Source organism: Podarcis pityusensis (assembly GCF_964106645.2).
Source record: "Podarcis pityusensis genome assembly, chromosome: 5".
Taxonomy (NCBI): domain Eukaryota; kingdom Metazoa; phylum Chordata; class Lepidosauria; order Squamata; family Lacertidae; genus Podarcis; species Podarcis pityusensis.
In genome coordinates, this window is record NC_138032.1 from 49940355 (window position 1) to 49967026 (window position 26672).

Below are 26672 nucleotides of genomic sequence, written 5' to 3' on the forward strand. Positions count from 1 at the left end.
TTTTGTTTTTGAAGTCAGCATCTATATTTTAGCAAAACATAAAACCATAGCTAAAAAAAAACCACTTCGGTGAAATGTAGATTGAGGTTGGTGTGGAGTAGCACATTAGTTCCTGTTCCTAGAGAGATGAGTAGCTTCACGGATTACTGGTTAATTATATGCAACATTTATTCATATATGAAACATTTAATGCAGAATGTTAATTTGGGCTTGTTTCTATGCTAGGTTTGCTTGGCAAGGTTTCAGTGATATATTTACATTTATAAATAAATTTAAAAAGTAATGAAACCAGATAATGATAACTGAATTTTAGAACTACAAGCTTGACTCTCTGGAAAACTCAATTCCAGGAATGTTGGCATTGTGAGGAGGCAGTAACATACCTGCAATCGAACTACGAAAAACTTTACAATGTTGTTTTGATGCTTCCTCTGGTCATTGAAGGCTGAATGTTCTCTAAGATTGATGTGAACTGTTGGCAAATGACTGACCATCAGGCCTGGATTGCAGTAGCACTAAACATTATAATAGGCCCTCTATAATTGCAGATAAACATCCTCCACATCCAAGCCTATGGGCTTTCATCTTCATGCAAGTATGACACAAAGCCCTTTTTCTGTCTCTTTTGCTCCATGTGCTGAGCAAAGGTTTGTCTTAGCATATTGTGTGAACCAGCAAACCAGGAGCTGTCGCCAATGGAGTTAAAAAGACCAGAGAAAGGGAGGCTGCTGCAAGCTCTTTTGTGATTGCAGTTTGAGATGAGAATGTAGCCAGTATGTTTTTTTATAAGGAGCAGGATGCAAGTATAGCACACTTAATTTTTGTTCCTAATTTTAAATCCCTTACTAAGCCAGTACTAGGTTTCAAGGCCCGCATACGTTGTGGTTGTGCCCATTTCTGTGTGGAAGTTTCAGCTATTGTGTTACAGATGCTTTTTTGATTCCCCAATTCCTGCAAACCTATTCTTGATTCCCTTCTTTACCCCTTCTCCCATAGCTGATGGTTTCATTTATTTAATGGCCCTTTTTCTCATTCAGTTGGCATCTTTGATATGTCCTTCCTTGTGGTCATAGATGTACAAAGCAAATTCTTTCTCCTAATACTAACAATGAAATGTTGTGCATATCTCCTCTAAACTAAATTCTATAATGTTCAGTGGAACTCAGTCCTACTGTGAGGATTAAAACTTGAGCTTCTGAACTGCCCCCCCTCCCCCATATGCCAAATAACTACAAAATGCTCTAGTCTAGAGTTCCATATAACCATTTAGGGAGCTTGCTTTTGATCCAGCCTTATCTGCACTTTATTTAAATCTTTTTTTATTGCCTTTAAGTAGCATTTAATATGTGTCTGTGTTTTATCTGTGCTTTCAGATGGTCTCCTTGTGGTTGGTGTCCATTCGGCAAAATTTCCAAATGAAAAGGTTCTGGATAACATCAAAAGTGCTGTCCTTAGATACAACATCACTCATCCCGTGGTAAATGATGCTGATGCAACTCTTTGGCATGAGCTAGAAGTATCCTGCTGGCCAACCTTGATCATTGTTGGACCTCGTGGGAATATGCTGTTCACTCTGGTTGGTGAAGGACACAAGGACAAATTATTTCTATTTACATCCATAGCCCTAAAGTATTATAGAGAACAAGGACAAATCAATGCTAATAAAATTAGAGCACAGCTCTATAGAGACTATTTGCCACCTTCGCCTTTGCTCTTTCCCGGCAAAATTACAGTGGACAACTCTGGGGACAGATTGGTAATAGCAGATACTGGACATCACAGGATTGTGGTTGTCAGGAAAAATGGTCAAATTCTGCACACTGTTGGAGGTGAGAACTTAAATGTAGGAAAGCCTTTCATATTAGCTTTTATGCTGTCATGGCAGATCTTGAATTCTGTGCCGCTGGTACCCTTCCTAGTACTAGTAAAAAGTGTTATTAAAAACTGTTTTCCATGCAGAGTGTAGCAAGTTGTCTGTCACAAATGAATTGTTACTTGCTCTGGGCTTCCGACTAGGTACTGTAAATGCTTTTAATTCTGTTTTTACAGCTGTGTAATGCCTTGCAGAAGTTGAAACCTGAGGCTTTGCTGTAAAGAAAATTCTTGTAATTGCAGCTGGTTTGTTTTTATTGTATTGCCTACAAAATGTTATTTGGAAAATGTATAAATCATATTTCAAGACCATTTCCACAAGTACATTTTAAATATGAATATTCTTTTAAAATAATATACATTTTCCTTGAAGAAGATAAATGGCAGACATCTTAAATAATTAAACAATGCCGGGCTCTCTAAGAGTTCAGGGCTTTTACACTTACATATGGTTAATCTTTTGATGCAAATTCTAATTCTGCTGATTTCTTTTTTGTTTTGTTTTCTTTTCAGGACCCAACAGTGGAAGAAAAGATGGGACATTTTCAGAAGCATTATTCAGTTCTCCACAGGGAGTGGCTATAAAGAACAATATTATTTATGTAGCAGATACAGAAAACCATCTGATTAGGAAGGTAAACTTTCCTAACTAGAAAAAAAATATAGGAGAATGGCCAAATTCTCTTATGAGATACATTGGTAAAATGGATGTGAAAGTAACTATGCAATGTATCTGAAAGTAGAATCTTGTCTAATATTTATAAACATGTTTCCAAAGTATTTGGAACAGATTTCTTTTCCTTTTCACATATGCTTTTAAGGCAAGTTATTAGGTACAACAGTTTTATGCTTTCCTAAAGAGAATGGAATGCAATAATGCTGTGTGCCATGATTTCTCAGTTCCATTTTTAAGTAATTGCATTTTGGCTCTACAAAACCATGTGTTTTGTCTCCCTTCCCTCTAGGAAATATCTAGGAATATAAGCAAGAGACTATCATTACTCAGCAGAGCAATGGAATTATAGGGCTGGGATGAAACTGGTTATTTTATTCAGCTCACTTGAATGCCAGACCCCTCACATGAGACCATATATACACCTCACAAATGAATCTGCACATTATAATTTGGCCCACATCATTTTGAGTTGGAGTGTGCTATGAGCAAGAGTACATAAGATGTCCAAGTCAAAGTTTGTGACCTAAATCTCTAATAATAATAATAAAACAACAACAACAACAACAACTGTTACCGTGCTATTCAGGCCGCTTACAACTTAAATTATGTAAAATTAGGATTTCAGTATTTACCGTACCTTTTGATTTCTGTCCAGATTATCATGTACTGTTTGTACATGTTTCAATCAATTCTAATTTTACAGTGTAGATTAGGCCTGTGAATGTTGAATAACCTGGAGAAGTTCTTTTCAGTGACATCGTAATATTTCTCTTACTAATAAACACCATTATTATTTTGGGGGGAATACATTATTTTATCCTTTACCTTTTTCTTAAGACCAGTAACATTTCAGTAATATTTCAAAGGGAAGTCGTTTAAGAATTAAAGATAGGTCCATGTGAAGAACTATAAAAGACAAATTCAGTTAGTCAGCTTCCCCTGCCTACCCATCATACTGTATTTCAAATCTGAAGAACATGGAAGGCAATTGATTTGATTTACTAGACTTGTACATCAATCTATTTTTAAAAAGTCTCAAGGCTTTTTATAATATTTATAATGCAATAAAATATGATAAAGACACATTAAGACAATAGAGAGTAGCATATTTTTTCCAGACTTGATAAATAACATAAAAAGCAAATAAAATTATTCTGATTTCATTCTAGATTGACCTCCAGTTAGAGATGGTGAGCACTGTTGCAGGAGTTGGATTACAAGGCACAGATAAGGAAGGAGGAGCCAAAGGGGAGGAACAGCCTATTAGTTCACCATGGGATGTAGTCTTTGGAACATCAGGTATTTTAATGAAGTTAATCTCACAAGCTGTCAAAAACAAGCAGACTTCAGAAGTTTGCTATTTAGAAACAACAAATTTGCCCCCTTTCTCTCAGTGTTTGGTTACATATGATTGTATTTCAGCAGTTGCCAACTTTTGGGGGCCAGCAGACACATTTTGAATTTTGACAAAGTACTGTGAGTACCAGTAACAAAATGTCTGTCATGTGATGTCGTAACACAGTGTGGCTGCTGTGGTTATTTGACATAATACTAGTTTAGAGAGAGTACAGTCATTGCTGCTTCACACAGAGAGACACACCTGACTCCAGGCAAGCTCAGAATGAATGAATGAATGAATGAATGAATGAATGAATCTTTATTTGCGTCAGCCATCGGCCATAGCAATAAAACAACACCACGATATACAAAGAATAGAAATAAAAAGTCAATTATATAAAATACATTTTAGGGTTTTGAATCAATGGTGGATCTTATTCTAGTTGCCCCAGCTAAAAACCTGGCAGCCTTTGCTGTCACCTGATCATCTTGATCTGCCAAGAGAAAGGACACTGTGGCAGTGGCTGGGCAACCCAGAATGGACAATAAAAGAGGGGTGATAACCTCATTCCTCAAGAGTGCAAGCCAGAAGGGCATGCGCCACTGATTTGGTACTGCCATCTCCACAGGGACATAAGCGTTTTTCGTGTGGAGTCTGTTGGAATCGTCCCTCAAGTACAGCTGAGGGCAATACATTCAATCTTGCAAGAGTAAAAGCCTGTCTATATTTTAGAATTGCTAGGTTATGCAGATAGGGTGCCAGAGAGTCGAAACGGGTAGGTGGAAAATTGTCATACCGTGGGCAAAATTTCCTTATTGTGGCCAAGTTGTTCTGATGCTCAGTATGATTTAGGCACTGACAAATTAGACTGTTTGCTTTACTAAAACCGAAAGTGAGTAGCCGTTGTGGTGATAAACCACCAAAGTGAAGTTTTTGGTAGACAATTTTAGTCCAGGAGCTCTTGTGACAATCTTGCAGCACTAGGGCTATTAGACCGGGGGGGGGGGGGGTTAAGTTTTGGTGAAGCCAATAGTTAAGTGCCCTACGCCAAATTCGTAATTCTACCGAGGGAAGATTAGCCTCTAGGCGCAATGATGTGTATGGGACACAGGGTAGTACAGAGAAAATTTGCCTTAAGATCTTTGATTGGGCAGCTTCCATAGATCCAAGCTGAGTGCCAAATCTGAGCCCCATATAACAACTGTGCTAGGGGTTTTGTTTGGAACACTTCCAGGACTGATGGTATATGTTTACCACCTTTTGTGTAGAAAAAGCATGTCAGAATTTTGGGATGCTTTGGGATGCTTTTTCTTTTGCACATTTCTGGTGTGCCCCATAACCCCATAGACTGGAAAATGAGGCCAAGATATTTGAAAACTTTGACCTGTTCAATTAGCTAGTTGTCCGTGCGCCATCTATGAGTTCTATAGTTTCTTGAGAAAACCGTGACTTTGGTTTTCTTGTAATTCACGGCCAGCTGTACTCTCTGGCAATATCCTGAAAATGCCATCATCAGTCTTTTTAGGCCTACTTTTGTATGGGATAGAAAAACCGCATCATCTGCATATAATAGAACTGAAATGGGTGTTGTAGCCAATTTAGGGGCATGCTACACAGGAGATGTTAGACACTGGACAATATCATTTATATATAGGTTGAACAGTTCCAGGGCTAGAATACACCCTTGCTTGACTCCCTTTGTGGCTGGTACAGATCCTGTAAGTTGTCCATTTGTGGAGCAGCACACTTTCAACACAGTATCTTTATAGAAACATTTGATCAAGTACCATAGTCTTTTGTCTATACCTCAGACATACCATGGGAGGGCTTGCTGGTCCTGATTGTGGAAATCACACAATATTGATTTCTCGCAAAGCTGTTGTTGCTGTCTAATAACAACAGGAAGTATTCCCCTGTACTGGGCCATTCTCACTCTCTTGCACATGCAGTGAGTGCATACAGTCTATTTTGTGAAACAAGAAATACTTCTAAAGATAAGGAATTTTTACTTTATAACAGTGGCTATGCCCAAGATTTGCTCTTTCCCCCCATCTGTTTGAGACTACTAACCCAAGGAGATAACAAGTGAAATTCAGTTAACTATGCCAGCTGTCTATTTTGTAAGGGATTTTTCTTTTTTGTACACTAATGCCAACAGCCCAGATAGTCAAGCATAAAAGCAAGCAAGGAGGAAAGAGAGGTCCAAATTCCTCCCAGGTGCACAGGAGGAACAAAGCAAGTTGTGTGGGCATTAGCTTGAGGTTTGCTGTGGCTTGTTCGCATCATGTTTAACTAAGTTGAGTGTGATGTTTGAACATTGAACATTTTGTTCAAACTTTCAATTACCATATTTTTCGCCCTATAGGACGCACTTTTTCCCCTCCAAAAATGAAGGGGAAATGTGTGTGCGTCCTATGGGGCGAATGCAGGCTTTCGCTGAAGCCTGGAGAGCGAGAGGGGTCGGTGCGCAACGCGCCCAGGCTTAGCTTCAGCCGTGGGAGCCCAGCGCTGGGCTCCCACGGCTTGCGGAGAGCTGCATGTTCTGGGGGCTGGGGTCGGGGGAAGCTCGGGCTTCCCACGTCCCAGCCCCGCGCCTGGGGGGGAAATAAATTTATTTTCCTTTATCCCCCCCCCAAAAAAAATTAGGTGCGTCCTATGGGCCGGTGCGTCCTATAGGGCGAAAAATACGGGTATGTCCCCTTTTTTATCATGCTTTGTTAAAGTAGCATATTTTACTGCTTTAGAGTTCTTGAACAGAATTTTATATACATAGTTTTGGAGTCTTAGCACTTTATTAATGGTCATGTACATTTCAGCTTTGTGTACCATCCTTTTCTATTTTTATTCAGTGCCACTGAAAGCAAGCAGTGCTAAATGCACTTTTGACTGAAGTGTGAAATGTTCTTGATAGCTCTGTGCCTTTCAGAAAGAAGGCAGCTATGACCCAGGCATTGTGATCTGCATGTATAACATATAGATTCCAAAATATATGCATTTTGGTACACAGTTACATCTATTTATAAAAGCATCAGTCAGCACACATAGTCTCAAGTAAACTATATTGAAACTTGCAGGGTAACAGGGAATATGAACTATGTAAGTGAATATTTATTTTATAAAATATATGCACTGCATGATTGTGTAAAACACACACACCTCAGAGTGGTTTACAAGAAGATAAAACAATAAAATCAATTAAAAAAATTACAACTGTACCTTAAAACATACAAAAGTTAAAATACTAAAACATGTTAAAATTACCTCAACTTCCTAAGCATCTGGGAAGGCTTGTCTGAACAAAACATGTTTTTAACATGCACCAAAAAGTGTAAGGTGAAAGCTCCTGCTTGATATCAATAGATAGGGAGTTCAGAAATGTAGGTGCTGTCATACTAAATGACCAAGTTCATGCAGATGTGGAATGGGTGTGGTGTACCTGTAGTAGAACAGATTATGTCAATCAAAACGGTAGAACTGGCACATGTGGGGTAAGGTGATCTCATAGGCAAATTGGTTCCAAGTTGTTAATGGCTTTGTTAAGTGGCATTGATAATTTATGTATTAGAAGTGTATGTGGCAGGAGAGAGGTAACAGATTGAGCTAAAATTGAGAGATAGTGAGCCTGTTGCACACTCTATTCAAAGAGCTGTATTAGACCAGGGATTGTCAAGCACACCTGACCTCTCTTTAACTACACAAAAGAGTTCTGCTTAAATGGTGGTGGTGGTAACCTGTACTCCATTTGATCTCTTTTCCCTATACTGTATACAGTTTGCTATTTTGGAAAGACTTTTTATCATTATGATTTTTCTTCCTGTTGTGCATATCTGAGAGTTGCATTTTGCCTCCTTGAGTTCTTTTGCTCATCTGTAATATTGAACTGTGACGTCCTTGAACTGTGATAGGGTCTCTTGCTTGCTTCGATGGAGATGTGTGGTGGTGGTAGGGGGAACACTGATCTTTTGTGTAACTGGACTGTAACCTAGTGTACAAGGTTAAGAGTCACAAAAACCTATTTTTGCGTCTTGCACCTCCTATCACTTATGCAGAAGGTTACCCACAAGAGAAACTGAGCCTCAGGTGGGAAAAGGCTCCCCATCCCTGTCATAGGTAGAAGTATGATTTAAATTCATCACAGATATTTGTGTTGGTTTTGTTTGTCTTTATATTGTCAGAAAAGTTAAGAAAGGGCTGGTTCATTGCAATATCATAATTTGTATGCGCTCTGCTTGCAAGTAAATAACTGAACTTTGCTGTAAGATAATTTTCACCCTGCACTTGTATCCTGCAGACAGAAATGTGAATATTTTAAAAGACAATTATTAATAAAAAATATTTTATTTAGAAACATACAGTTGCTACATAGCCAAACCTGGTTTCAGTTCCCTACCTGTCTCATCATTAAGTAGTACTTCAGGGACGTGGGAGAAAATTGAGGCTGATCCTTTGAACCAGGCAGCATTTTAATGGCGATACTTCAGGTTCATTTCACTTGTAAAAGGGCAATTGAACCCATGCCTGCAATAGTTATAAAACTTTTCTGTGTGCCACTACAATTAACTGTACAACAAATCTATGTAAAGTTCAGCAGACTTTAATTGTTTCTACATTGCCAAGGTCAACAATGAGTACATCACTTGACAGTGCCATGTATCATCATACTTCAGGTTTAAGGAGAGTAATTTATTGCAGCGTTACTGTATTGTGCTATGGTGCAATTGTGTGCCATATCGGTATGTAAATAAGCATTACTGCCTCATTTCTGTAAAAAAAGGTTGATTACACTTCTGTGAAATTTCTATAAAATCAAGTTGAGTAGAATCCTTCAAGACTTTCCCTGGAGGTGAATTTAAATCCAACTTGCTTTAATATGTATGCTGATCTTATTCATTGAATTAGTGCCACTGTATTGATAAAGAATTTGTTTCCAAAATGAGAAATCAGGTAATGCAAATATATTAATCACCATTTTGTTAACATAAACTCACCTAAAGCACTTTATAACCAAATAAAACTGAACAATTTGAGCAATCAAGCAACAGTATTGATAAAAATAAGCAACCGACCCCCCAGCAGTGCTGAATACACTAGATTTTATTTCATGCAGGGAAGCAAAGGCTCTTTGGCACACTGTAACCAGGCCCTAATTTTAGGCTGTAATGCGGTGGAAAGAGAACAGTGGAAGGATGTTGATAAACTTTGTTAACATTAGAGCTATTCAATCTAGAGCCTTAAAACAAATTAAGTAGAAATAGCTGCTGTTTCTGGTCATGTTTTTACTTGTTGAAAGTATGTTTACCCACTGTGTACAGAGGAATAGCTTGGGATGCAAACTGAACGCTTGAAAGATTTTAATGAAATCTCTTATAGGGCAGTTCCTTTCTCTAGGAGAGAATGAATATAGAGAAACATACCTGGCTCTTCCAATAGCCCTGTGTGAAAGTCAATGTGTGGTGTCACTGTTACTAACTTTGGATTTTAAAAATCCAGCTTCAAATCTCTGCTCAACTATGAAGTCAGGGAGTGGCCTTGGGAAAGTTACCGTGTCTCAGTCTAAACTACCTACCTCTGTGTTGTGAGGCTAATACAACCTCACATGGCATCTTGAGTTCCCTAGAGGAAACGTGAGATGTTAGTGACAGCTATTATTATTATTTAGACGCTATCAGTTTGCAGTTTCCCTTGTTTGTGATCCATATCTGTTGTCCAACAGAGATGGGAGAATGAGAAACAAGCCCGATTCTCTTTGAGGTGGCAACCTGTGTCAGATTTGCAACTTCAGATTATAGTTAGGGCTCACTTAATGGAATGTTACTATATGTGTTCAAAAAATAAAGATCTCTACACAGATGAAATGTGCCAGAGAGACTGCAAGCCATAAGCATTTCCCCAGATTTAGTTTTTGTGTCAAGGGATGTTTTGTATGGTGCAGCATTCCATCATGTTTAAAGTGATACAGCCCCTGGCATAGGTTTACTAGGCAGGTCAGTCCTTTGTTTCCCTGGCCTGTTGTGTTGGGACTACTAGGGAAATTGCCCCCCAAGTAACTAGGATGGTAAATAGGATGGGCTGCTGCACACTATTGATAGTGGAGAAAGCTGGGCATATATATTGCCTACCTGAGTCAATCCATTTATAGAGAAATTGCTGTCCTGGAATTCTTAGATAGAATGAAAATGACTCTTTTTTTACAGGAAAGGTAAAAGGAATGCAGTTATGAGGACTATTAATCCATCACTATCTGCATTTTATTGTTGATTCATCTTTACAGTGGAGCTGTAATCGCAAAGCAAAAATAAAACGCTTTGATACTGCAAACAGCGCTGGCAATGAGAATGTATATTCCCTAATAAGGATAAGCTGTTGCTTTGAAACTACTCCTTAGCTGGAATGTGGAGTTTAACTGCATAAAAGTGAAGGAATTACTTTATTATTTTTATTAGGGTAGCTATTTCATAGTAAAAGTGCTTTAGGTAAATCCATAGAAGGATTGTAAAGTGTAACTGGGGATTCTACTAGCACAGTGAGAGACATGTTTAAGTATAATATTTTGGTTTCCTCTGGGATTTTTCAATAAGGCTCATCTGTTGTATTAAAAAAAATCTGCAGTATGTCCACTTTAGATTAAAAAATAACATTCCTTGCTCATGGGCCAGATGAAACTATTTTGTAATAAGCTTATTGTTTAAACTAAGAGAGACTATATAAAATACTTCTGTATTTTGGTTCTTGTTTTGTAGACGTTGAGCAAAGCCAATTATTTCCCGGATTTTGGACTATTAATGGCTGTTGTGATATAGTAAGGCCTTAGTCCTTGCCATATCCTGCATGTGATTATAAAAGCAGTGAGAATCTCAACATAACTCTGTTCAGAACTGTGGAATACAATGAGTGTTTTATAAAATATCTGAGGAGGTACAGCTATATATGGTAATTGTTTTTCCTTCCTTCCTTTCTTTAATATAACACATATTAAATACAGTTTCTTTTTCTTTCTTTGCTCAGTGACAAAAGCCGTACAAGTTTCAGTTTTCTGTTTGATTTTTTAAAATGTTGTTTGCGTCACTTCTTGTGATGGAATGCATGTTTTGAGTCACGAAAGACTCTTTTTTGCTCCAAAATCTCTCAGGAAATACAGTAGGAAATGTACTCTTTCTAGGATCTCTTGCAAAAGTAATTTTCTTAGAGGAAGATCTGACTAATTTTTTATTACTACATAGCCATTTTCTATGGAAAGAGACTACTTTGTATTTAAAATGCTTCCATAAAATCTAAAATACAATGATTGTTTATCTTGATATGCATATTTAACAATCTGCCTAGAAACCTGAACAATGATTTTAATTATCTTAACACTTCCTAGGCCAGGTTTATGTTACAATTTTCTGTACCTCAGTGCTATATTGCAATAGATATAAATTTCTATACAGCAAAAAATCCCAAAATTACAGGGAGGGGGCAGAATTTTTATAAGTGAAAAGAAATACCCGTGATTTGTATTTGGAGAGCTGTAGGAAGGTGTAAACAATGGAAACATTTCTAAACTCTGATCTGTCCAATCTCTCTCCCCTGTCCCTCCATGGCTTCTTCCTGAAATGACTGCTGCCAACCAGCAAAATACAGTAGACCCTCGGGTTACGTTACTCTCGAGTAACATAAACTTCAGGTTGCAAAAGTGGCAAACCCGGAAGTACTTCGCATGCGCAGAAGCGCTCTATCGCACCGCATGTGTGCGCAGAAGCGGCGCCTCTGGATGCAGATCTTTTGGTGTGCGCTTGGACCCCCAGAACAAATTAAATTCATATCCAGAGGGTCCACTGTAGAGACAAAAGAATAACTGATTTGTCCAGCTCTTCTGTTCCCTAATTTGTCCAATCTCCCCACTCCCTCCCTGCATGGTTTCTGGCCAAAAATGGCTGCCACCAACAAGCAAAGCACAAAATAATCACAAAATGTGTTCAGACTCTGGCTGTTCAGATATCTGAATCAGCCATGCATATAATGAGGCTTGGATTAGTGAACTTTCGCATAGCAAGTGTTCAGAAAGTGGGACCTGCGTGTATGGTAATATATTGTTCACCGATAACAACCTACAGGAGTTGGAAGGACAGCCCATGTTGACTGCATGACAGTATTTTTATTTTATTTTAACGCAACTGGTAGAAGAATAGCACGTACTGCAATCCTACGTTGTGCTATAAAATAATAAAATACTGGGCAGCTTTGTGTTGTATTGAGTGTAGTGCTTACAAAAAAGGGGGCAACTTTGCTTTTTTAATCTCTGTAAAGATCACAAATATCTCCCATTGTGCAAAATAGGCACCTTTAGTTTATAGAGCCTCATAATTGTATTTATCAAGATCCTGTGACATTTTGATTGGTAATTGGAACAGATGTTAGATCATGCCTATAAACTGGCAAACTGGAAAGTTTGTCTTCCTCTCTTTTGTTTGTTTTTCCTCTAGAGCAGGGATTGTCAGCTGGCAGTCTGTGGCTTAGATACAGCCCCTCAAGCAGTTTTTAATGACATATTTGTGTCCAGTACAGTGTTATGACTGAGTGCACGTGTTGCATACCTATCAGATTCCAACTGCCAACTTTTTTATAGACCTGACAGCTGTTTGGAATAATGTGGCATCCGTTTTCATAGAAAATTGACCATCCCTGCTGTACAGGGAAATCAAGTAGGTGAATATCTTCTGCAGATAATATCGTTACCATAAATCTCATTCAAGATAAAATATAATTTGAGGTAGCCTAGTTGTATTAAAAATTTAGAGCATTCAGTTTAGCCCAAGGATAGAAAACCTCTGGCCCATAGATCAGATTAGGCCCAGCGCGGATTCCAGTTTGGTCTGTAAGACCGCTTTCCCCAAATGATGCCTGCCTGCCCCATTCCTGACATCACCTGTGATGTCAGGTGTTGTACAGGAAGTGGCGTGGCTGGAAAGAATTGGTTGGGAGCAAGTGAGACTTGCTGTCAAGATCAGTCAGTTGATCAGTGCTTAGAGGAAACTCCACTTGGGGTGAGGTTCGGCTGTGGTACGAAATTCCTGATTGGAAACTCCAAAGCACAATCATTCTCTGCCCAAGCAGACTTGCTGATAGGCAGTTACAGCAAGCCTTGCTTGCCAAGGAACAGCTGGGAGTGCACTTTTAAGGCTCCCAGTTTTTCCTTAGCAACCATGTCTCTTACCTACCCCACAAAGCAGGGCTTGCTTTAAGCACAAATATTCTTTTGCATCTCCAGCTTGAATTCTAGCTGGCAATACAAAGGTTGTTCGTCTGCAAGCACAGCTTGCGCTGTGCCCACAAAGGAAATATGTTCCTTTGCATTGCCAGTTTGAATCACAACCGGCAATGCTATGGATCTTTCTCTGTTGGCACACCCCTGGTTTTGCCTGATTAGCTGAGAGTTGAAGAAGAGGAAAGCGTATCTTAGTTAGCATTCCATATGTGATCAAAGAGTAAAACCACTGAATTGTTTTCTTTTATGTTTATAGAATTTTTAGCATGCTTACTTTACATAAAATGTGTCTACTGTACTTTTGCATGTGACACCACAGCACTAACTGACCTTTTGAAGAGAAAGTTTGCATCAATAAAATTTGGGGAAAAAATAAAATACACTGACATCTCAATCTTTATGCATGTTTATTTGGGGAAAAAAGCTGTGCTGATTTTTAGTGGACTGTATTTTCAAGCCAGGATGCATAGGATTGCAGCACTATGCAGCAGTATTTCAGTTATCAAGCCCAAATGTTAGTTCCTAAAAGTGTCCACCAGAATGCACTCTGCTTTCAAATGAAGCATTATTATAAATAAATGTGTTCATAACCTTTCAGGGGGAAATCCTGTGTTGTTCAGGAAAGGAAGGATCCTGAACCCATAACTGCTCTTTATAAATGCTTATTGGATCTTTGTAAGATAGAAGTTCAGGATCTTAATAGAGGTGTGCAATAGAAGATTAGAATGTATCATATAGCCTAAACAATGGGAAATGGCTTTAGAATCTATTGGATTTTTTTTTAGTTGAGATTGATCCAGCAAAGATTAATATTTTGGGTATATTGAACTTCATTGTCCAATGCAGATAGGTCCTGGAGGTGTAATACTCAAAGAAGAACTTTTTGTATTTAAAGACTTTGAAGTTATGCATAACAGAATTAAGTTAGTACAAAGTACCTTTCTCTTTCCGTATCTCGTCCTATTGGCTCATGTTATTGCTTTTACTGGCCAAGAAAGACTGTGGAGGTTTTGACCTAGGTTTCCAGAGGAAATTATAATGACTTTCTCTCCCTTCCTTTTCCTGTACTCACCCCACAGGGGAAAAGGAAATTGTGCTTCCAAGAAGAGTGGTTTTCTTCTTAGTTCTGCTATTGAATGACACATTTTATCAAGCTTTGACAGATGATGCAATTTCTGACTAGAACTTTCTATATTTGTGCTTTTGAACCTGTGTGACATAAACATTTAGGTTTCTGTAGTGAAATATTGTCTCATATCTTAGATGCCCAATCAGTCACTGCAGATATCATCTTATCAGGAGGCCCATTCTGCCCAATACAATGTCATGACACCTATTTTGAAATTCCTTCCCATTGAATATTAGGCACCATCCCAGTTGTCTTTTCAGTGCCTGCTGAAGACCTTCCTCCTTCAACAAGAGTTTAAGGAGAGCTCGTTTCCAGATGGTTTCTGTATTGGAATTGTTTTTATATATTGGAATTGTTTTGTTGCTTGTGTGTTTGCAGTCCTGGGCTCCTTTGGGAGGAAGGGTGAGGTGTAAATTTAATAAATAATAATAATTGTGTGGCAAAGAGTTTGCAAAGATTTCTGAATTCTGAGTGTTTACCATATGCCACACAGATTTACAAATTAATTTTCATTATATATTTTCCACATCTTCCACAATGTTAAATACCATTGTGTACTCGTTTTTGTTTTGGCAGTTTTCTTTTTATCGACTCTGAAAAGCACGAGCCTCTTATGAACAAAACTTATACCTTTTTTTTTGACCATTTCCCCTTCAATTCTTATATTTATTCCATTTCCCCCTGTACATTCAATAATACCAACATATGATTATGTTATCTTACTGAATGGCTGAATATTCGAAAAGTATTGGGCTGGGTGGTTGTTGTTTTTTAATGAAAAATGTGAGAAGATCTTCCAACAAGGGCTCATCCACTGTTAATCCTTTTTTATAGTTTCATCAACTCATGAAGATGATGTTCTGTGGATTGCCATGGCAGGAACACATCAAATCTGGGCACTCATGTTAGAATGTGGAAAACTACCAAAAGGAAGGTAAGCTAGAATGTTAAACATGTTTAGAAACACCAGGCCAATAATTGGTGGGTGGAATGTGTAGACTTACTAGGTGCGGTTCGAGTGTCAGAATAAGACCTGAGAGACGAAGGTTCAAATCCTCACTTGACCATGAAGATCAGTGGGTGACCTTGAACCAGTCACTGCATCTCAGTCTAACAACAGGATTGTAGGGATTAAATGAAGAGGAGGAGAACCGTGAGCTCCTACAGAAGAAGGTGGGATATAAATGCAATAAATATTAGGCATCACGTCTTGCTGTACTTTTCTGTATTTACATTTCTCCATCTTTTACTTCATTATCCAAACAGTTCTGATCAATCAGCACTTGGTTCATAAACGCTCTTTCTTCCAGCGAAGCAAGTGTATTTGTTGGTCAGTAGTTTTTGCTTAGTATACTCAGAAAAGCATAAACAGAGGGGAAAGGGGACAAGGCCTGCTTGTTTTCCCAATGAAGCATTTGAAGCAGGAAAGAAAACTGATTACCTCAAAATGAGTAAAAAGCAAAAAAGGAAGATTTCCCCCTTTATTCTAAGTATCCAAGTTTTTTACAGTAAGTAAAAAACTTACTGTATTGGGGGGGGGGGACAGGTTGCGTGTTCAAATAACAAGGCAGGACTCATGGAAATGCCCATTTCTCCCCTTTAGTGACTTGAAAAAAGGAACCTGCCTTCGGTTTGCTGGGAGTGGAAATGAAGAGAACCGAAATAATGCATATCCCCATAAAGCAGGCTTTGCCCAGCCTTCTGGTCTGACTGTTGCTGCTGAAGAGCCTTGGAACTACCTTTTTGTAGCAGACAGTGAAAGCAGCACTCTGCGCACCATTTCTCTGAAAGATGGAGCTGTGAAACACCTTGTAGGAGGAGAAAGAGACCCAATGGTAAGTTCTTGCTGTTTGTTCCTATTCCTACTCAAGTTTGATTTAACAAGATGCCCAATAGGGATGTGGTGTGTAAGCTTATTTTGTATGTTTCTTCATGTCTTATAAAAGTTATTATAGCAATTGTTAATATAAACTTGATCACTGTGGTAGTGCTCCTTCCCTGTCATTCCAAAATGTTAACTTCATAACTTTAACTGCTGATGCTTTTATTGTGCTTTTAATTGATAGTTTGAAGATCCATCATGTTCAGCAAGAATCTTAGTTTATTTGTGCTAAATAATAATAATAATTGAACCAATTTAATAATTGTATAATTCTTTCTCTGTATATATACATATGCTTTTGAAAAAAGAATTTATTTGCCTTTGGTGATATTGATGGAGCTGGAATAAATGCAAAACTACAGCATCCCTTAGGAGTAACCTGGGACAAGAAAAGAAATCTCCTTTATGTTGCAGATTCCTATAATCATAAGGTGAGCCTGCATGGTGCATTATTTACTGCTTGAGTTTCATTTCACCAACTTTACTACAAAGTTAAGTTTTAGAGATTCAGTAAAACTGTTATTTGGAGTTAAAAAAGAAATTATAATTCATTTATGTATGTTATAACAGTTGATTTTTTGTCAACTTCTGCTTTTTTGTGGAAGATGCTTTTGATTATATGGAGAGGCAATAAAGGTGCTAAGGCCGTATTCCTATTTGCTTATATGGACCCCCAAGACAAGTCCAACTTCGGGAATCAGATTTATGACACCTAAAAGCAATAAAGCTGTAGACAGAGTGGTAGAAGGTGGCTGGCTAATTTCTTTTCTAATGTTTACTGAGAAAGTTCTGGACAATTGCACAGATGACTGAAAAATTGCATTCCCTCTTCCCTAGGTTTGCCTGATGATGCAAACCCAAGCTCTTTCAGCTGTGTACTTAGTCATGTTCATAAAAAGCTGTGGAGTCATTGTAAACATGGGTCACTTGTAGATATTACTGATGTGGTGATTCAGATCTATGGTAATGATGGCTGCAGAGAGCCCTGTAAAACATGTCAGACCGTGCATGGCTGGCACGGTCATATGCACTTTGACAAAAAATGCTTTGACAAAAAATGGCACATCTTCAAGAAACATGAAAAGGGCTTGCATTTTGGCACTTCTTTTCCTGCAGAAATTTTGGGAGTCACTTATTAATAATATCTTTTTCATAAACACTTAAGAAAGTGACTTTATGAGTATGTCAAATCCCTCATACTGCTAATAAATAACACTTGAATATCTTATTACTGGCCTATAATGCCGTAGCAAGCAAGAAGTTTGTTCAGTGGCCCAGTTTACACTTCATTGTAGATGTTAGTTGCTGGTATACCATGAACATGCCTGACTTGGTTGTTTTGGTCCTCCCTGTTCATACTGAGAGGAAACAACAATGAATGAGTTAGCATTATGTCTGAACCAGGGGTCGTTGTTTGTTTTGGTCCCAACAAGCCACAGTCAGTAAGTCAAGAATAAACCTTGTCTACAGATCATAGTATGTTGGGAGTGAAACAAACCACACTTCTTGATACAGTGGTACCTCGGGTTACATACGTTTCAGGTTACAGTCTCCGCTAACCCAGAAATAGTACCTCAGGTTAAGAACTTTGCTTCAGGATGAGAACAGAAATCGTGCTCCGGCGGTGTGGCAGCAGCAGGAGGCCCCATTAGCTAAAGTGGTGCTTCAGGTTAAGAACGGACCTCCAGAACGAATTAAGTACTTAACCTGAGGTACCACTGTACTGGAAATACTAGCTCCCCCTCTGTGATAGCAGGACACTTAGCAGGCAGCATTTTCTCTAATTGTGACACTGTTCCCTACTTTACTTTCTTCAGAATTTTATCATCAGTAGTACAGTAAAAATAAGTACACGATTCTGTTTTATTATTTACAAAGTTCCTCGTGCTTTGCTTTTCTCTAGATTAAATTTGTAGATCCCAAGATGAAGAATTGTGCTACATTAGCAGGTACAGGAGAAGCAAGCAATGTCATCGGTTCCAGCTTCACTTCCTCAACTTTCAATGAACCCGGAGGCCTGTGTGTTGAAGACGGAGGTCGTTTGCTCTATGTTGCAGACACAAACAATCATCAGATAAAAGTGCTAGATTTAGAAACCAAAATTGTTTCACTGGTAAGCCACCTTTATAGAACTTTATCTGGGATTTTCAACTTTGGATAAGTTATTATAGTTGGGTCATCTTTCATCAGATAGCCTAATGCTACTGCCCAGATAGCATGAAGCATAGCAGTAAATGCATTCTCATAGTGTTTTATAATGATCTGGCAAACTGAACAGCTTTTGTGTTAAGGATATCCTGTTAGGCTTAAAATAAATGTTCCATCTGTTTTAAGAGGTTGGAAAGGATACTAGTGCAATTAGAGTAAGCAGAGATACAGAAACTTCAGCTTTCATTGCACTGTTCAACTTGGATATAGGAGACCTGATTCAAGTCTCATCTTAAAGAGCAGCCTTAAGCACCATGTATTCTCTCTGCTTGATGTCTGTGCCCTCCTCCCCCAGTAAAATGAAAATAATAGGTCCTGCTTGTGAAAATAAATGATATAAAACACTTATAAAACATGTGCAAAGTGCTTCAAACTATTTATCAAATAAATAGGCCCTCTGTGTTTGGCACAGTAAGTTAACAGACTCCTGCAGATCAGGTGCTTTCTTCTAAAAACATAGGAATTACACCAGTTCTCATGATACTGAACTCAGGAATTGCTCCTTCCCATCCCCATTACTAACTAGGCCAGTTTCTCACTGACATTCATGTCCAGCTCATAATGGTCTTGATCTAGTACTAGAACTTCACTTTCCAGTGAAGTCTGGGAACTTAAGGATAAAGTCTTCACCATTGCCAGCTCTCCTTGCCACTTCAAAGAAAAAAGAAAAGACTGGGTCTGGCAGAACTCCAAAGCAGCACACTTGTTCCTTCATAGGAAGTACAACCTGTCTGGAACCAAAGTCTGGACACCACAACAGATACCCAGAAACAGCAATATAAGACTTGTCCAAGGCAGAATTAGTCACCATAGGGTGATAGTTAAGGCTTGCTAAGAGTAGACTCATTAAAATGAATGAACATGCTATGTTTGGTCCATTACTTTCAGTGGGTCTACTCTGAGTAAAACTTAATTACCACCTTTAACTTTCATTAATTTCTCGATGGCCTTGCACATACCAGCTTTTGCATAGGGCTGGGATATTAACACCATACAACAACTCCAGTCCTACAAGATTACTGATAGGCATGAATTTGTCACATAGTTTCTAGGATGGGGATCAGGTTTCCAACCCTTAACCTCTGGTAAAGTTATCAGATTTCCATCATTGTTTAGGAAACATATGAAGAAGCATCAATGACAAACTTGTTTCAAATTGCTTTGATTTAAATAAATTAACCCAGCTTTTAACATGGGAGATAAACGAATAAGACTGTTCAGTGTACTTCACGTAAAGAACTATAGCCAATATTACAGCCACCTTCAGGTTCTGACTCTGCCTTACTTACATATAAGTATTTTTTCCAAGTTGTGCCAGTTACTTTTCTGATAATTTGGGTTTTGTTTTATATACCTCTATATATTGTTGTACACTGTCATGATATATGAGTGAGTAGTTTATGAATATTTTTATAAATAAAATTTTGTATGGTAAAACTATTCAAAGGATTTTTTTTATCCATATGACACTCATCAGCTGCTACTGATACTTCCTTAACAAATTCCTTAACAAATTCAAGTGAATTTTCTTGAACTAATGGAGCTAAGTATCTGTTTAGACTATAAAGCATTTGCATCTAAACAAGTCAAAACTGCCAAGAGAAGTAATATTTATTTACTCGTTTGTTTGACATGAAAGCTGACAAATACACTGGAAAAGTATAAATTGTGCCAGATTCTGTAAAATCTCCTTTATAGTAATTTGTAACAAGCAGCTTTTGTTTAAAACATTGTTCATGTCATCTTAAGAAAAAGAAAAAACAGTATTTGAATGGGTAGCCATCTTGGTGGCCTCCAGATGTTGTTGGACTACAGCTCCCATCCTCCTTTCCACTGGTCCTGCTAGCCAGGGATGATGGGAATTGTAGTCCAACAATATCTGTGAGCCCAAGACTGAGAAAGGCTGCTTTATAGTGTTGGGAATCCACCTCAATTTATGCATTCTCACTGCCTATCAGAAGTTTCCCCAGGCATTGTGATGGAGTGTGGTGCCTGTTCTTGGCCTTGGTTCTCTGAAATAAGGGATCAGGCCTAAGGAAGTTTGGTAGATTTCACAGTGGTTGTTATTATTATATTTTCTATACAGTAACAATATCAAACTGTTGGCTGTGACTTTTCCAAGTCTTAGAATATGACATTATACTTCAAAATAAATGAACTTTCCTTTCTGTTTCTTTGATAGCTACCTCTCCAGAATGCCAACACCGGAGACATTCAGGATGGTCCATCTGTGCAAAAGACTGATAAGACAAAATTACCAAAGCTGCCTAAATCTGCTCCAAATCTTCAGCTACCTTCACTGACTGTGAGCCCTGGCCAGGCACTTCAATTTGCACTGAAACTCAGCCTTCCTCCAAATACCAAACTGACAGAAGAAGCGCCCAGTTCATGGTTTCTCACATCAGAAGGTAAGGGGCCTCAGTTGCTTTTTAATGTAAATATCTGTTGAGTTTTTTTAATGCTCTTTTAGCCAAGCTGTCACAGTACATTTATTTTGAAATCAGTAGGCTATGTCAAAAAGGTAAATCACTATGTAGCTTTTCTGTTTTGTAGATTTAACGTAAAAAGATCCCATACCTATTGGATAAAACCAGATTCTGGTCAGACCTATTTGCTTTCATTCAAGATGAAATTGCTGTAGTTTCATCATCAGAATTGTTATGGGCCATAATGTTATCTTCTAATGTTTCAGATAAATTGCCAGTTTAGGACTGGTGCCCTTCTGCTAGCGGAAAGTTTCCCCCACTCTAAAAAAAACACATTTTTGACAAAACAGAAGAGCACTGGGTGAGGAAGGTGACCCTAGATCTGGGGAAGTTTCTAGATTTGCTTGAACTCTTGTGTAAGACTTTGTACACGCTCATTATAAAGACTTATTTATGGACCACTAGGGTTTATACACCACAGCCCATCTTTTCCATATTCACTGTTTTTTATACTGTAACACTTATATGTTCTCATATTCCATTGCAAAAAGTGTGCAAAAGAATAGCACTGGTGCGTTTTCCCCTTCTGTTCTTGATTCTTTGAATCCCAGCCCACATATTTTGCTTACCAAAATATTATTTTATGATTGAGGTTTCACAAAAGAAGAAAATACATCATTCAAATTAAGATAAAACTCGTAACATAGTGACGGGATACCTTTTTTTCTAGGCAGTGAATGGCTGCTTCATGAACAGGACACATACGGAGAAATTGAGGACATTTGTAAACAGCCTATAATCCCATTGCGAATACCCATGAACTGCCTATCATCTGAAGTTGTACTGTCAATCAAAGCGTGCCTCTATTACTGTAGCAAGGACAGCAGTGCCTGCATGATGAAAGGAGTCTCATTCAACCAGACTTTCCACATAGCTAATTCAAGCCAAGGTAGAACATCTCTGATTGAGCTTATATATGCATTTTAACTAAGCCAAAGCAAACAAAAAAGCACTTTTTAATGTTTTATTTACTACTGCCTACTTTTAAAACAGGAATAAATTGTTTGTTGATTTGCGATTTTCCCCTTCCCCCACCTTTTCACTTCTGGTCTTCCAGCAGAGTGTAACAAATTTAGACATGTAGTTTGGTGCCAAGTTCACCTTGAAAGCTTGTGGAAAATAACTCTGATAAGTGTGATCAGATGAAGTAGAAATGCATTGTGCTGAATCATGCAAAGTGTAATAAAATTTTAGTCCTTTATTTCTTGCAGCATAAGCAATAAATGCAGAAGTGGGTTTGGGTCATTGTGTGAATAGTGGATAATCTTAACAAGGAACCCAATACTGTAATATCATATAATAAATTTGCTAGTAAGTGTGGTCAGATTCATTTGGAGCTAAACAAAAGCCTAAGTGTATTTTTCTCCTGGAATAAATGGTTGAAATGTGGATATATATTTTTCTCGATTAAAAACACTATGTTTTCCCCATAATATTTTGTATTTAAGGAACTGGTGTATTCTGAAATGATCCTAAAGTGAGCTAGGCTTATTTTTTATTCAAATAAGCTCAGTTATATAAAACTAACTTATGCCTTATGTTTTCTGGATAACAATTTATGAGAGGTCCATGTTTGTTTTCTATTACCTATCTACTTAGCAGTGGCATTCTGTATTTTTTCGCTAACTGCCATGTCTATTCACATATAATGGTGAAAACTTCAGTATTTAATTATTTTAGGCTAATTATTTTATTATTTCCTAATATTAAGATTTCTTGTTCAGATTTTTGGCAGTGCTGTGTTAAAACCAAATGGACATTGACCACACTTTGTATCTATGCCAGACTTTATTCAAAGCTATGGACATGTTTCCTTAGCGCCATTATGCTTTACAAAAGGCATTTCAGTTTTTGATAGCATCACTTAGATTTATATGTTACTTTGAAAGTCTTGGGGCATCATTATCATTGATTTGTTAATAATACTCAAGTTCTTCCAAGAGGCCATTAAAATCATTGTTCACCAAAATTACTAGTTGCTGGAGTCTATGATGGATTTAACACAAAGCTCAGTGGAAGTAAATCAATAATCTTTGCATTTTATTGCCACCAGCCTTACATAAAGAAAAGCAAAAATGTTAAACCCGAATAAACACAATTGTAAAAGGCTTTTCAAAATAAGCATCTTATATATGTTTGAAGAGACAGATCTGGATACACATATGCACAATGATGTGCACCGAAGTGGCATATCTTCCTTTGCAAAAGCGATGAAAAATCATATTTAATATACTTGGAGCAGCATGTTAATTGTAATGACCATTCTTCTGAACTACTTCACAGCTTCACTAACACTCGGAAGTTAAATTGCTAGAATACTGGTCTGAGACTTTTCCTGCTCTAAAACTATCTTAAGATGTTGCTGAAGAATTGTCTAATGTTTGTGGTTGAAGGAGAAACCATATGGTGTGGTACGGCTTTTTTTCCTCTTCACAATCACTTGTCAGCATAGCAGAGAGTTAAAAGGTCACTCTAATACCAAAAATAACAGTATTCCTTCCAGCACTGTCTAAAAATTGAATAGTTCAGCAGCCTTCCTGGCCTATCATTCAGGCCAGGTTTCGGAACTCTTAAGTAAGTTCATGCATGTGACAAAAAAATAATAGATACAGAATTTTCTTTGCTTTTTGAAAGCTTTTTTAATACAGAGAGAAAAATGCTCTATTCCAGAGTGACAAGACAAGGGCAAGTGATTAGTAATTCATTTTTTTAATAATGTAATTTTTTCTGCCTTTTTACAATGCTCTTTTTAATTCTTTGTTGGCTAAAATCCAGGAACCAGATCACACGTTTTCAATCACTAGGTTTAAAAAAGATTTCTGTTTTTCAAAGAACTCTCCACTAAGTCAAACTGTTCTCTTAGCTCAGGAAATTAATGGGCTCTGTCCATTCCCAGTGGACAGGATACTAAAAATATTGATTTAAGCAATTCTGTGTATCTGCAACAAAGTTTTTGTTGGCTATCAGTAGAATTAGGATTATTGAAATGCAACATATGTGCACTGCAGTATTTAAAATCTAGACTTGAATTTTGTGTTTAATCTCTCAGTTTCTATTTTATATACATCTGTGTTTAGGGACTAACAAGCTGCACTGGAGCTTTTTAAATGTCTGCTGTTTTATAAACTTTTTCAAACCGAGAGACTAATATAGGTTAACAGCCAGATGTCCTTGTATATGATTGTGAGTACATGCTCATAGAATCCAAATCTTCTTATTCAAACCTTAAAAAAAAAAAAAAAGTTATTAGTAGAATCTAAAAATAACTTTCTTCTGGACTCAATGTTAGTTTGCCTCTTTTTTATGAGTAAAGGTGAATTTATTGCTTTTGTATAAAAGCCATTAAGGGTAGGTGATAATTTGCCATTTGCTTTCTACAAAAAGGCCAAATGTTGCATTATCTTCTTAAGTTTACTTATATTTATTTTACTGCATTTGATTGGAGACTTAGTTTAGAGTGTGGAAAATAATTTTAAATTAGTAGTATAGAATGGATTCAGAGTATAATTTAGTAGTTACTAATATTAAGTTAATACATTTATATCTAGCCTTGCTTCCATCATAGAACTCAAGATGGGATACATGTGGTTTCCAGGTGACCTTTACATAAGCATTCCGGACTTGTTCAGTTGCAGCAAAGTGGCTGCATCGCTAACACTTTTGAAAAACCAGTTTAAGTAGGCCACTTTAAGTAGTCACTAAAGTGATTCCTTCTGGATTTGATTACAACTCAAATCATTTCTGACCTTCATCAGTGTTGGCTGGGGCTGATGGGAGTTGGAAGTCCAACAGCAGCTGGAAGGCACTACATTGGCTATTCCTAAACCAGACACCAGGGTACTATGCTATACAGGTCTTTTCAGAAGTAAGTTCAACGGAGATATTCCAAGGTAAGTAAATATAGGATTTCAGCCTTCATACCATTCCCCCACATTGCAAAACCAGTTATATTTTTCAACCACTTTCTTTCTGATCAAGTAGCTTTCAACATTGACCTTGCAGTTGTTATGGTCTAAACATTTTCAAAGGCTGGCAGTCATTTGTCAAATCTTAGAAAAGTAAGGACTCCAGCTTGGAATGTTTGTGTAAGTGTAGTTTATTGATTATTTCTTTTACCTCTTTGATGGCATACCGATTTTAAACATGTCAGAATGATTGTCCAGCGAAAAGCCCTAGAGCAAGGGGGGGGGGATTTCCCGAATTGTATCTACCTACCACACTGATAGCTATGAGTAAAGCAGTAAAAAAATGGCAGTACACTTGTACAAATACTCTGTCAGCCTCAGAACATTACACTGAAACAAAATAAATAAAATGTGTGTTGCTGAGCTGTTATTCCCCACCCTCCTATTTTAGCTTCTCCTTGACATAAAACTGAATAAACAGGTTCATGTTGGCCTGGTTCCGACATCATGGCGTACCATAGCTTAATGTGATGAGAATGAACCACAGTGAGCCTCAGGATCACATATTCCCCTCCTCTTCTGAGGTGGCCATGAGCAGGAATTCAGAAGCTTTTGCTTCTGGCTTAGATTAACCGCAACTTGTTTTAAAACCATAGTTTATGAAGCTGGCTGGCTTAAGCAAACAGTAGTTTACATTAAGCAGATTTATGGTTTGGACAACCTGCTACACTATCTGATTGAAATTGGAAATAGAAGCTTTTGATCTCATGATCATCCTGGAGATCATGGGGGGAGCACATGAACCTGAGGATCACTGCAGGTTGTTCACCTTATGCTAAACTTATGCTAAATCAATAAGCAACTATGCAGGTGCTTAAAAAATGCCACTCATCACTTAAGCTGGTTTTCACTTTGGGACATCCTATTTGTGTGTGTTTTCTGTTTATCTCTCTATAATTTTCATTTGTTAACAGAGTTGACTAGAAGTATAGTTTGAAGGTCTAGTCCAGTTTTATGTGGGTTTCTTTTATTAAGACATTTAAACTCTTTCAAGGCACCTAGACTTTGTCAGATAAATGACATAAAATGAAAATATAGTTTTGTTGCTACAGAAGAGGAAGTAAAATTGATAGCTTTCCTTTAACTTACTTTCCATTAAACTAGAGTAAGCTGAATCAAAATAAACTGGCTGAGGTCCTTAATTAAGATAGGTCTGGAACTGATTTTGTTTTTGTGTTTTACTAGCATATGCATTAGCAGAAAATCTCAAATTGAAAGCATATTCCAGAAGGCAGAAAATTATGTAAGATGAAGGGGGGAAATATGATTTAACCTCACAGTGAACATCTTGAACTGTTGTTTTACTGTAATTGATTTGTTTGTCGTGCTCCTGCTTTTTCATGATTATTCTGATGCACAAGAAGATATTCTCTTCTGATAGTGACTTAATCACAAGCATAATGTGTGTTTGAGCTAATGCAGTTTAATTCTGTATGTGATATATTGCAATTAAAGGGCTTTTAACATCCCATCACATTTTCAACTTTTCACTTTTTGAACTTCATATGCAGTTTTTGTTTCCTTTTTTATTTCTTCACTTTATCCTGTTTAAATATTTTCAATAAAATATGAATATTAACCAAAAAAAATGAAGCTTTGATACTAAGAACTTTGGGGTCCATGGGGCACAGATAACTTATGTATAGTAATTTTATTTTAAATTTAGATTGTTTTATTTTTAGATTTAAATTATATTCAGAGTTAAAAGCTGCCCACTGTTGCTGGTACTTTAGTAAGTTGTGAACGTTAACAGTTGGTTTCAGTTGTAGGAGTTATATTTTCTACTACCTGAAACAAATCAAGCTTCCTACAGCTAGCGCTGCTAGGTTATAGAGAACCTACTTTCCCGATATTTCTAGATTTTAATT

General features: G+C 37.5%; 1 protein-coding gene across 1 annotated transcript in view; it reads left to right on the forward strand.

The window, feature by feature from the left end:
• The window catches only part of NHLRC2 (NHL repeat containing 2), a 34784-nt gene extending 8509 nt beyond the window's left edge, over positions 1–26275 (forward strand). The window contains exons 3-11 of the mRNA XM_081005973.1: positions 1374–1829; positions 2386–2507; positions 3718–3847; positions 15098–15197; positions 15867–16098; positions 16454–16576; positions 18049–18258; positions 20536–20761; positions 21510–26275. Coding sequence (XP_080862099.1) covers positions 1374–1829; positions 2386–2507; positions 3718–3847; positions 15098–15197; positions 15867–16098; positions 16454–16576; positions 18049–18258; positions 20536–20761; positions 21510–21766 — 1856 coding nt within the window. The 3' untranslated portion in view covers positions 21767–26275. The remainder of the gene's footprint in view (positions 1–1373; positions 1830–2385; positions 2508–3717; positions 3848–15097; positions 15198–15866; positions 16099–16453; positions 16577–18048; positions 18259–20535; positions 20762–21509) is intronic.
• Positions 26276–26672: the final 397 nt, after the last annotated feature.